The 12,313-nt window shown below is 52.1% G+C and overlaps 2 protein-coding genes across 6 annotated transcripts in view; one reads left to right on the forward strand and one right to left on the reverse strand.

Annotated features, from left to right (window-relative positions):
- Window positions 1-980, reverse strand: part of MTOR (mechanistic target of rapamycin kinase) — a 102,734-nt gene extending 101,754 nt beyond the window's left edge. For 2 of the 5 annotated variants that reach the window (XM_059716878.1, XM_059716877.1), the window contains exons 1-2: window positions 593-874; window positions 312-420 (exon numbers count right to left, since the gene is read on the reverse strand). In XM_059716878.1, the coding sequence (XP_059572861.1) occupies window positions 312-420; window positions 593-712 (229 nt within the window). In that variant the 5' untranslated portion in view covers window positions 713-874. Of the gene's footprint in view, window positions 1-311; window positions 421-592; window positions 875-903 lie in introns of those variants that run through there. The other 3 variants (XM_006259298.4, XM_014610386.3, XM_019493846.2) reach the window with 2 other exon arrangements.
- A 306-nt stretch (window positions 981-1,286) lies between these two features.
- Window positions 1,287-9,533, forward strand: UBIAD1 (UbiA prenyltransferase domain containing 1). Its single transcript, XM_019494037.2, has 2 exons — window positions 1,287-1,934; window positions 5,597-9,533. The coding sequence occupies exons 1-2, from the start codon at window positions 1,385-1,387 to the stop codon at window positions 6,082-6,084; spliced, it is 1,038 nt and encodes a 345-aa protein (XP_019349582.1). The 5' UTR covers window positions 1,287-1,384; the 3' UTR covers window positions 6,085-9,533.
- Window positions 9,534-12,313: the final 2,780 nt, after the last annotated feature.

Below are 12,313 nucleotides of genomic sequence, written 5' to 3' on the forward strand. Positions count from 1 at the left end.
AAAAGCTCAACAGGGCAATAATCAGGGGAGATGCTACCGGGAATAAATGCAAAAGCTCCTTGGAGGTGGGCCCTGCTGCCACCGAGCGAAGGGTTTTAACGGGTACGATTATTGCTCTCAGGCCACAGGGAGCGCAGACTATTTGCACACCATGCTCACTTAACGCAGCTGAGCATCGCGGCCCGTATTTTCGTAACAACGCAGGACCACGTTCTCAAGCGCTCAGCGTGGAGACACCAGGTCTTCAGCTTGTTTGCGTCACGGGGAAGTGGAGAGCGAATCTCCCAGAGACACCGAATCCCTGCGCTCACCTATCGCCAGGATGCCCCCCTTCTTCTCGTTGGTGTCGGAGCTGGAGACCAGCTCAAATATGTGGTGATTCAGCTGGTCATAGAAGCGGGTCGACTCCTCCTGGCTCATCTGCGCAGGAAAGAGAGTTCAGGCCCAGGCGGAGCCGCCCCCGGGCAGCAACGATGCCGGGGCCTCCCAGGATCCAAACAGGCGGCGGCTTCTTCTCCCTGCCCCTCCCCTGCCCCGCCCGCCCGCCCGCCACCCCCGTCCCGGGCCTCCCAGACCCCGCGAGCCGCCACACCTCGCGCAGCTCCATGGTGACATAGTGCTGCAAGTCCTTGGCCGCTTTGGCCCGCGTCTCCTCGCTGCGGCTCTTCAGGCCGTTGGCGAACTGCTGAAGGATGGACACGGTGCCCGACATGGCGGCGGGGGCGGCTCAGGGCGTCCCGCGCAGCGGGGCCTTGGGACACAAAACCGCGGCGTTGGCACCGGCGGGGACGGGCTCCCGCACAGACCCGGGCCCGGAGCCTTGCAGCGCCAGCCGCCGGCATGACAGGGCCCCGCGCCGCGGGGCGTCGCCAGGTGACCGCGGAGGGGGAGGAGGGCACTCACCGCCTCCTCGCCGGCTCCCTCGCTCGGGCCCCGGCTCCACCCGCCGGGCCGGCGAGCAGCACCCACCCAATCAGCGCCCAGGCAGATCGGAGTGGCAGCCACCGCCGCCAATGGAGTGGGGAGGAAGGCGGGGTTCCTAGGGGAGCGCAGCCCCGCCCCCCAAGCCGGCTAGCTGGGCTGACCAATCCGGGAGCAAAAAAAAAAAAAAAAAAAAAAAAAGCGGTCCGATTGACACGGGGCTCCGCCAGTGGCGAGCCGGAAGCAGCGTGATTGGCTAGAATGCCGCACTCCCACCCCTACCGGGGAAGGTGGCCAGGCGGAAGCAGGAAGCCGCCGGGGGACGCCAGGGCGGGACACCCGTCCCTCTGCTTCCGGGTGCGTTGCTGAAAGTGTCCCCCCGCCTGCGGCCGACCAAGGGCGCCGTTACCGTAATGACCCGTGCTGCGCGCGGCGGGTTTCGCGCCCCGTGAGGCTGAGCCCCATGCGGCCTCCCGCCGCACCGCCCCGCCGGGGCCCCCTGCCGGCCCCCCCCTCTGCCGCCGCCGCGGAGCCCGCTGAGGGGATCAGCATCGGCGGCGGCGCGGAGCTGAGCGAGGCGGGCGCGGAGCGGGGCCCGCCGGGCGGCTGGAGGCAGAAGTGCGCCGCCTACGTGCTGGCGCTGCGGCCCTGGAGCTTCAGCGCCTCGCTGACGCCCGTGGCGCTGGGCAGCGCCCTGGCCTACCGTGCCCAGGCCGCCCTGGACCCCGCGCGCCTGGTGGGCAGCGCCGGCGCCGTGCTGGCCGTGCACGGGGCCGGCAACCTGGTGAACACCTACTATGACTTCTCCAAGGGCATCGACCACAAGAAGAGCGACGACCGCACGCTGGTGGACCATCTCCTGGAGCCGCGCGACGTGGTGCGCTTCGGCGTCGTCCTCTACACGCTGGGCTGCGTCTGCGCCGCCGGCCTCTACTTCTTGTCCCCGCTGCGGCTGGAGCACCTGGCCCTCATCTACTTCGGCGGGCTCTCCAGCTCCTTCCTCTACACCGGCGGTAAGGACTGGGGATTGCGGGTGCCGGCCTGGGACCAGCAGGAGTCCTGATGGCTGCTCGCGGCGTTCGCCGGCTCGGGGGGGGGGTCTGACGGCCTCTCCTCCATGTCTGCTGCTGTCCTAAAGCCACGGCCTCTGCCGTCTTGTACACGTGGGTGGGTTGGGACTTTTGAACGGGGATGCAGGTTCATGATGCGTGGGTCGGAAGGGACCTTGGTAGGTCAGAGTCCGACCCCCTGCCCTGGGCAGGAAAGAGCGCTGCTGTCAGACGACCCCGGCAAGGTGCTTGTCCGGTCTCCTCTTGAAGACCCCCAGGGTAGGGGAGAGCACCACCTCCCTGGGAACCCCATTCCAGATTGGGCTGGTGGTGCACGTGTAATGTCACGCGTGTCTTTCTCCTGTTCGTGATGAGCTAGGAGCTTTCTTCATAGGCTGTGGGGGCCTGGGGCTGGGTTGTTCGGTTTAAGGCGGAAGCAAAAACAAATATAATTCCATTGCAGTGAGTTAAAAACAGTCCGCAGGGCTGCGGAATAGGAGCTTCGGGACCAGGAGCAGCAAACGGGCAGCAGCATGGCAGGATGAAGGCTAGCTCCAGTAGTGGCACATCAAGACTATAAAAAAGAGAGGGTGGTTAACACTGTGCAATGAGGACTTTAGTAGGGATCGGGGTAGATTATAATGAGCTATGAAGTTATTTGTCTCCCTAGAAATGCTGCAGCCACTGCCAGGCAGTTAGTTGGTTTTAAACTTCGGGTGGAGCAGGAAGCAACAGGCACCAGAGCACCCCACCCCCTCCAGATCTGCCCCAGATTACACTTCACAAACAAATTACTATGCGCTGAAACTTTAAGGAAGTGAATGTGATATTTGAGTGCTTACTAGAAGTGCACCGATACATCGGTCCCATATCGGATTGGCACTGATATAAGGAAAATTGACAGTATTGGCAATTGGCTTTTTTTGGCTGATGTGGCCAATAATGCCACCGATTAAATGCCCTGTGCACGCACACAGCTGCAGCGCAGCACGCAGGCAGCCCAGAGCTCAGTCCAGCAGCGTGGAGAGCAGCCGGGTCTGGCTGGTAAGTCTGTTGTGGGGGAGAGGGGGCAGATCGAGGCCCCTACAGTGAGGGAGGGAGTGGGGTAGGGGCTGCACAGCTGGGGTGGAGTGGAGCCGTGAGCAGCCCATCCAGGTGGGGGGGGCAGGTCCTGCTGCTGCGTGCACTCTGGGAGGGCATGGGGGCATGTGCCCCCAGATTTGTGCACAGTGAGTAGGCAGGCTGCCACTATGGGCTGGGGCTGGGGCAGCCTTGAGGGGCTGGGCTGGGCTGCACTCGGGGCAGACCGCGGCGACGCTGGGAGCGGTGCCTGGGGGGCGGGCTACAGTGAATTTTGTGGTGGCTGCAGCCCCACCCCAGAGCCCCCTCCCAGTGCCACCACTGCCCACTCTGAATGCGGCCTGGCCCAGACCCCAAGGCTGCCTTGGCCCCAGCCCATAGTGGCAGCCTGCCCACTCCCTGTGTGCAGATCCAGGAGCACACGCCCCCCTGTGCCATCCTGGGGTGCTCGCCTGCTCTGCCTCAGCTGTGCAGCACCTGCCCCAGCCCCACTCCCTCCCTCATTGTGGGGGCCTCAATCTGCCCCCCATACCCCTTTGCTCCCCCCTTGCCTCTTCCCCCACAACAGACTTACCAGCCAGGTGCTGCTCTCCATGCTGCCTGGCTGCATATGAGAATCGGATCAGTATTGGCCGATATGGCCTGTTAAAAATTGGTCATCGGTATCAGCCTAAAAATTCTCTTTTGGTACCTCCCTAGTGGTTACTCTGGAGAGTGGCTCTGAAGAAGGGCTGTTGTGCCTCCCTATGGCTTCTGACCCCTTTTCACCACAAACCTGGGGCATGAACGGTGGCTGATGTGGCAGAAGGCCACCTCCTGTTTCTACCCAAAACCTCTGCTCTGTGACAATTTGGTTAGGATGGGCCCAGCAGAGGATATACACCTTACCCTATCTCTTTAGGTAACCTGAGATGGATACATTCCTGAGGGAGGGGTGGAAACCTGCTCCCTCTGCCTACGTGACTGGCACCACATACCTGGGTGAGGGCCTGGGCATCCTGGTGAGCTAGAGCCTGCCAGTCTGCCCAGCAACTAGTGATGCATTTCACATTAGTTGGCTGACAGGCAACAGGTGCTGGCCTCCATTGGACCAGGTAAATGAGGTCACAAGGGCTATATAAGTTAAGGACTGCCTAGGAGGAAGGGCAGCAGCCATGAGGAAAACTCGGAGAGAGAGAGGAGCTGGACCATCTAAAACTTGCTCGCTCGTTCTCTCTCTCTCAAAACTCATGATCAAGGAACTGCCTGCCTCCAGAGGGAATCTCCACCTGCCTCTGGATGATACTTGTAAGCTACCTGAGATCTAACTAGATGTATAGCTTGCAGTAACTCGGATGCGAGATCAAAGGCTACCCCGGCCACAGGAGTTTGCTCTATGGGATTTCTCTGATACTACTCAACTCTGTGCCCTATTCCAACCCTACCCCTTGTAACCAATAAAGTTCTCCTTTGTACCTAGTGTGGGACACTTATTGGGAGTGGGTCTGGATTATGCTGTGGGGTCCCCTTGGTTCGGCTGACTAAGGGAGACCACTACTTGTGCTTCTGACTGAGGGAAGCACCCCAAGCTCTTGAAGTGAGTCAAGTACCCTCGCGGGCTACTAGGCCTGTGTTTCCCAGAGTGCGCAGAGCCTGAATCGAGCCCATCCCTGGGTGGTGGCAGTTCTACCCCCAGGCTAGCGGGTATGCTCCAGGAAGGGGGTCGGCCAGACGTGAGACACCCTCAGGGAGGCACCCAGAGCCTGGAAGGTGGTTGGGTGCAGTGAGGTGGGTGGCTCGGCGCAGGAGCACCCCCTACTGGCCTGCCACAGCTGAAATGTATACTTCCAGTTCTTGTGATCTCTGTTCTCTTCTCCACGGGTAGAGCCTGGAATGTTTTAACTGACTCTTCCTCATGTACTTGCCAGGTCCAATTTCAAATGAAAAGGTAAATTTAGAAGTTAAAGCCAGGTTTTGTACATGAGTTAATGATGGGTATGGGGGGGGGGGATGACATTGTAGATATGTGCCAGGACAAACAGTTCTGTAATGTTTTCTTTTCCTAGGCAGGAGATAGTCTTTTGCTCTAGGAAAGATAAAACAATTTTTGATACCATCTAAAATGTCTAGCAGCCTTTTGTTCACCCTCACTGTTGCACCTGTTTCTTCAGGGTCAGATTCTTTTGTCCAATTTCAGACTGGATAGCACCTTATTCCTGTTGAATTCACTGGGACTGGTTGTGAAATTAAGATATTTTTGGTGGGAAGGAAGGTTACAGATTCTGTCCCTTAATCTTTGCTCATGTGTGGAGCTAGGAGCAATTCAGAAACTGCATTTCCAGTATTATTTTTGGAAAAGGAAGAGAGAACAGATTTTTCTCAGGTAGTAGAGAGAAGTTGGATATCTAAGGCAATAAGAGCCCATGCTGTCCAGACCTACCTGTGTTCATGCTGGCTGTTTTGCAGCATTTCTCTAGGAGCTGCTGTTCAGTTTAAGTAAATTCTCCAGAACAGGCATTTCGCTTCATGACTCCTTATCCTCCTCTTGCTTTTGTGTCTTGCCACAGGAATTGGATTTAAATACGTTGCCCTTGGAGACTTGGTGATCCTCATCACCTTTGGGCCCCTGGCAGTCATGTTTGCTCATGCTGTGCAGGTTGGTTACCTATCTGTCTCGCCATTGCTGTATGCTATCCCGCTAGCTCTCAGCACCGAAGCCATCCTGCACAGCAACAACACGCGGGACATGGAGTCTGACCGACAGGCGGGCATTGTCACCCTGGCCATCCTCATCGGCCCCACGTTCTCCTACATGCTCTACAGCATCCTCCTCTTCCTTCCCTATTTGATCTTCTGCGTTTTGGCCACACGCTACACCATCAGCATGGCACTGCCACTACTCACCATTCCCATGGCGTTCTCTCTGGAGAGGCAGTTTCGGAGCCAGAACTTCAACAAAATTCCCCAGCGGACAGCCAAGCTGAACCTCCTGCTGGGGCTCTTCTATGTTTTTGGCATCGTGCTGGCCCCAGCAGGCACACTGCCCAAACTGTAGCCATGTGGGATTCTGCAGAAACAGGCCCTGTAACTCAGTATTAATGCCAGAGTCCACAGTGCCACGTGACAGGTTTGTTATGGATGCATATGGCATGATGACTTTTTCAAGCCAACGATTGTATTGAAGGGGAGGGCGGAGGGGAGTAATGCAGGACTTCCTCTAGTGAAAGCGGCTGCCAGATGCTTCTGTTCTGTCTATGTCACTGCCTCACACCTGCTCCTGCTTATCCCCCTCAGTGGTGAGCTTTCATCTTCCTCTCCTCATATTCATGTTTTTTTTTCTCATGCCAAATCACTGAGCTTCCCCTCCTCGGCCCTATGGTTACATGACATGGAGTGTGGGCTGTCTATCCATATTGATAGCTGATGGGAGCCATTGCGTTCTGGAGCTTTCCTCTACAAGCTTTCCTGCCTAGGAATATCCATGGCACCCACCACTGTAGCACAGAGGTACTGAAATGGAACACAACTGCACCGTTGCACTGAGCTTTTAGCCAAAAGCAATGAACTTTTTCTCCCCTCTTGCAGAACTAGAAGCTGGGCTTGTGAATCCAGAGCTCCCAGCCCTGGCTAGATTGGAAAGTTATGTTCCTTGCCATTATGCTTGCCCTGAGCTCCAAACCCAGTGTGCCAAGGTGAAAGGATTGTGGTATTAAAGGTGTCAGACAAGGTGGTAAAAGTGGAGAGGCAGCTGGATATTGATGAGCAGCCTTGCAAGCTGACCTAACTTAACTAAGTCTCTAGTAGCAAAATATTTCCTAGCTGTCATTCTTTGAATCTGTTTAAGACCCTAGAATATTGCACTAGTCCTATTGCATTGTGGCAATGAAGAAGAAAGGTGGTGGGGCCTTATCAGGAAGGAGTCTAAATAATTTCCATGCCCTTGCCCTGAAACTTGGGAATGGGAGACTGATTGATTTATATTCTTGCTGATCAAGGTTTCAGTCAAAATCCTGCTTATGTGATGTGTTGGTCAGCTCTGAAGTTCCAGTCCCTCTTCTTCCCTCCTGTGAAGATGTGCTCAGTGGTGTTGTTTATTCCTCTATCTTGAAGGTCCTGCCACACAACAGCTAACAGTCCTCTGTCTAGGAGCAGTTCTTGACTCCACAGCATTGTGAAAAATGCACAGGGCCAAACACAGCTGTGGAGAAATGCCACTGATTTCAGTGGAGTCCCAGGAGGGCATGAATTTGACCCAAATGATTCATATTTTCAGTGGTCACTAAATAATTTTTTATATTGGGGAAGAACCATTGGGTTTCTGCTTTAAAAGGGAGCATCCAGGACTGCTGGAGATGCTGAAGTTTAATTGATGTAGATGTGGATATTGCACTAAGGCATCTGGTGCGTAGAGCACAATTTTATCCTTGAGCCAAAGGGGCAGTATGCTAACTTCAGAGCCAAAAGGTCCATTAGGGATTGCAGTATTGTTCCAGATCTACCCTGGGTGTGTCAATTCCTCACTTTAATCCCCTGAAAACAATGGGTGCTGCATGTATTGAAGATGTAATGGTAAGGCTGAAGTGGAGCTACCCAAGGAGATGTGAGCTCTCTGATCTCGAAGTCCATTCATGTGGCTTTTAATGACGTGGCTGCTGACTGTGCTTTGCTTTTGGGCTCTGTGATTTAATCAAAATGAGTCTCAGCAGGCAGATGACAGTTCTCACCAGCTCTGGGTCACTTCTGATTAAAATTGGGCAATGTCTTGCCCAGATCTTATCTATAGGCTGCCCAAGAAAAACAAGAAAGCAGAACGGACTTTAGTGATCTGTGTGCTGCTTTTAACAGCAGAGAACAAGGCTTAGGCTAGGAACACATTCAGAAGATAAGACCAAATTGAGTAGAGACCAGCATCCAGCAACCTTTAGAAAGCGTTTCCACAGTGAATATATGCTCAGCAACACTCAGTTTTCCTTATTGGTCAGACACACCTTGGCCTCCTGCCAGCAAATGCTCCTCCAGGACTGTGGACTATTGCTGGTGGCCAAATTAAACCTAGAGCTAAAGATAGCAACTTCCTTATACAGTTTGGAATGGTGGTTACATCCCAGCTTCGTAGTACATAGTTTGCAGGTCTCGGCAGCTACGTGCTGTGCTGTTTGTCTACGGTATCTAGCTCGGTGCTAAATTGGGATTGATGAAAAGCTTTTATTTCTATTCCCAGTGGTTGCCTCTAGTTTGTTGCTTATAGCACTGGAATGTGAATGAGTTGTTTGCCGGCTTTTGTAGTGGTGAAGAGCAAACGGTCTTGGAAGGGGTCTTGAAGGGAAGAGCCCCCCACTACACTCTAGTCCTGTAGAGGATCTCCTCTGTGCCTGTAGGGAAAGGACTTTTTGCTACTGGGAAAGATCAACACTACATAGTTTCAAAATGGGTGCAAAAGATTACTTGTGCTCCTTTATATGTAGGTAGCACTATTTTCTGGCAAGCTGCTTACAAATGCAGGGATGAGATGAATTGAGGTGTGGCCTAGATTGCTTCCAGTCTTGAGTTTTTATGCTTACCCACCAAACATTGGAGAGCCCCTGTTCCCTTAACATAAGCAGATCTCTCTCCCTGGACCACCTGAATTCTAGTTCTGAGCCTCTTGTAGTCTTAGGGGAGACATTTCATATCTCCCTGCCTCTTTCCATCCTTGCAATAGAGCTGCCTTTGCTTGCTCACAGGGATGTTTGGCTAACATCATTGTGAAAAGCTTTGAAGGTCAGAGGGTCTTCATCTCTGGGTGTGGGGAAATATTTTGCGGGTAACTCGTTCCCCCACATGGACACTCAGGGCAGAATAGAAGGATCCGACTTGTAGGGTCTGAGCTGAATACACTGAAATGCTCCTCGTTTCCTTCCCTGGTTGTAGGCCTTGCAGCTTAGATCAGATCTTTGAGGCAGAATGTGTAGTGTCCTTTGAGCCTCTGCTGGTAGATGAGCGGGTATGTTTGCATGTCTATCTTTGTGTACTAAAATTCTCCTAGACCTCTCCTTTCCAGAGAACAGTTGGCTGAGGCCTGGTCCACACTACTGAGAACTCAGGTAAATGTTGTGTTGCCAATGAGCTGTGATTAATCTTTAAATGGTTCAGCATGGTGTTGCAGGGCATGGATCAGAGCTTTGCCCTGGGTCAAAGGGAATCTTGCGCAATGCTCTTGGAAGTGCAGGTACTGGAGAGCACACATCTTGGGTGTGCCTGAAAAGACACCGGAGGCCGCTTGTGAGCTGGACAGCTGTGTCCTCGTACATCGTGGGATAAGTAGTTCAAGATGTGGACCTACTTTTGGGACAAACCGTAACATATTTTTGGTACCTTCACCAATGAGCAGCCCCCTTTGTTACACCAGCCTTCTATGTGGCATGCTGTTCAGCCCAAGCCTTTGTAATAATGAGACTTCAGTTCACTTTCTTAGTCCTTTTTTTTTTTTTTTTTTTTCTAAATAAAGACAGACTTACTTATGAACACCTGTGTGGTCTCCTGTTCCTCCTGCGTCACAGGCCCCTTTCCTAACTCATTCACAGCTTTGTAGGTTGTCTTTATTTGTGTCATATGGCCGCTGGGGGCAGCATCCTCAGCATGTGTGCCAAAACCAGGACAAAGGATGAGCACAGAAACTTTGTGAAGCAGCTGGGCTTCTCACATCTGCTCCTGTCATGCACCCAATATTGTGTCCCTCTGGACTAGCTCAGCATCAGTTCCACCCTGTTAAAAGGGATCTCCTAGGGTGTTGCTGACCCTGTTGAAGCCTCTTGAAGTTGGTTCCTTCTGGGTCATTGGTGTTCAATTGTGGGTGTTTCTCTCTTGAGGGCCCAGCATGGTACCTGCTAAATCTATGTTAATGCCTGTATCTGTGCTGTATCTAGCAGGGCATAGTATTGAATCATTAAGCAGGCCCAGGAAAGCTCCTTTTTCCAACTGTGCCTCATTTTTAATTGCTCAACTGCTGACTGATGATGATCCTCTCCCCATGCAGTTTGTTTTGCTCTCATGCCCTTGGAAAAGAATGCTCTGGCCTACAATAAAGAGCTGCTGGGCAAGCTCTGCCACAGGTGGTGGCTTGTTATCCTTTCCATTAGAAACTATTCCCTCTGAAGGCACATGCAACATCTTGCCCCCAGCTTGAACTAGAACTCTCAACCCTTGATGTTGCACCCCTACGCTCTCCTCTCTTGAAGGGATGTAGTGGCAGTGTGGCAAAGGCATTGGCTTGAAGGTGCGAGTCTGAGTCTTGTTCCAGACTCCTATTGAAGGCTGCTCCTCAGTCAGCACAGCTGAACACTGAGTACCTGATCATTTGGGCTGGGGAGTTAAACACAGCTGATTGACTTCCTAGCCACATTGCACCTTCTGGACTGTTGGCTAAAGAAGCTGGTCTGCCTGAACCGTGCTAGCTTGACTCTCTTTTGACCCCTTCCCAAGCTTGGGCTAGTGTTTTGTCTACCTTTAGTGCAAAAATCTGTCTGCCTTCCCTAATTATCTCTGTTCACGACTGTAAGCCCCATCTTGTGTATGAAAGTTAATAGGAATTTTATTTCTGATTTAGACCATGTTTATACACACATTTTCACTGGCGCAGATTTGCACGAGGACCTAAGTTTGGTCTTAAGGAGTCTTATTTCAGTTCCTCTCAAATCTGTTCCCAGTGGTTAAAAATAAATGGGAATAAGTTAGTTTAAAGCCAAGTTTCCTTGCCCCAGTTTATCAAATTGGTTTAATATTGCACTTTTTATGGAGATGGTGGAATTCTGAGTATAGATCTGAGTTCTGTTGGGGAGCGGGGGCAGTGTATGGCTCCTGTATCTCACCAGTGGTTTCAATTTTCAGAGCGATTGTCAGGCAAACTAGTTTAATGGGACCTGCCTGAACACCTTACCTTTTGCACAGTGAGTTGTGTTATGTGCAAGGCCAATGGAAAAAAATAGTGATAAATATCCTTGATACTACTTGAGAGAGATCTAAGTGGCCTTTCAGGGACCCAGACTGAATGGCAAACAGGTAGCGAGCAAACTGGTTCTTTGTTCCTCAGCCCTACCAATAAAAGGACCTACATGTGCTTTGCATAGGTAAGCATGTGGCTGTTGCCACTGTAGGAGCAGCTAGATACTGTACCAGCCCCTGCTGTTATGACCAGACCAGATACAGAGCACAGAAGATGGGCTGGCCTGTGAGCTCAGTTGTACAAAGCAAACGGAGGCAGGAAGCACTTTTCAAATGCAGTGTTAGCAACTTCTCATCTGTTTCCTGGGCAGCCAAAAAGTGGTCCCTGAGGGCAGGACATGAATATGTGGAAGGGCTAGAGATTACGTGCGTCACTGGGCAAACTGTGACCATGATGATAAGAAGAGGTCTGAGGAGAACAGGAGTTAAGAAGCATGCTACCTTAAGCATTTGTCTATTTTCCAGGGTTTTAATGCAAGTTAATTGACTTCCAGTTAACCTGAGCTTGCTAATGTGTCGTTGGGTACTAGTACGAGCAGTCAGTGATTGCTTCTGGGAGATGAGGCAAGAGGGCAGCTTAGAGCAGTGATTCTTAACCAGGTTGCCACAGCACCCTGGGGTGCCTTGAGATCCTTTCAAGGGTGCTGCAGGGTGCCACACAATGTTAAAACTATTAGATGTACAAGCATAATTCACAAGATAAACCCAGAGATTTCAAACAGGAATCAGTGGTGTTAAAAGCCTTCTGACCTGTTGTGTTTCTGAGTTTGTTGCAACAGAAGAATTGTTCTAGTTATTCTGTAAAATCAAGGAATGACTAAAAACTAAGTTGGCTTTGTCCAAGGGGAGCTCTGAGTCCAAAAAGGTTGAGAACCACTGCCATATAGACTTCAAATGAAAATGGCTAACCACCTCTGCCCAGGAAACAGGCATTTGTGGGGAGGTGCTGGATCCAGTAGAAATGTACTGGCTAATTTGGGTCGTGGCAATTTAACTTGCTTTAAAATGCTTTGGTGCCATAGAGAAAACCTTCACACTTGCAATCTGCTGGGTTTGCAGGACTCAAGGAGAACAGACTGTCCTGTGTGGAGTAATGAGGACAAATTAACTCTAGAATGAAGTCTTCAATCTCTGGGGGGCTGTTAAGGCCTCTGCACTGAGGGAGGATTGTCTGGGTGCATCTGAATGGATGCCCCGACTTATTACCCTTTATTTTAAACAGATTACATGCCAATCTCCAATGAATGTCAAGGTCCTGGCAGCTGCCTGTAAACTGCTCTGCTGTCAAACCCTGTGCCGATTGC

Source organism: Alligator mississippiensis, chromosome 13, assembly GCF_030867095.1.
Source record: "Alligator mississippiensis isolate rAllMis1 chromosome 13, rAllMis1, whole genome shotgun sequence".
Taxonomy (NCBI): Eukaryota; Metazoa; Chordata; order Crocodylia; family Alligatoridae; genus Alligator; species Alligator mississippiensis.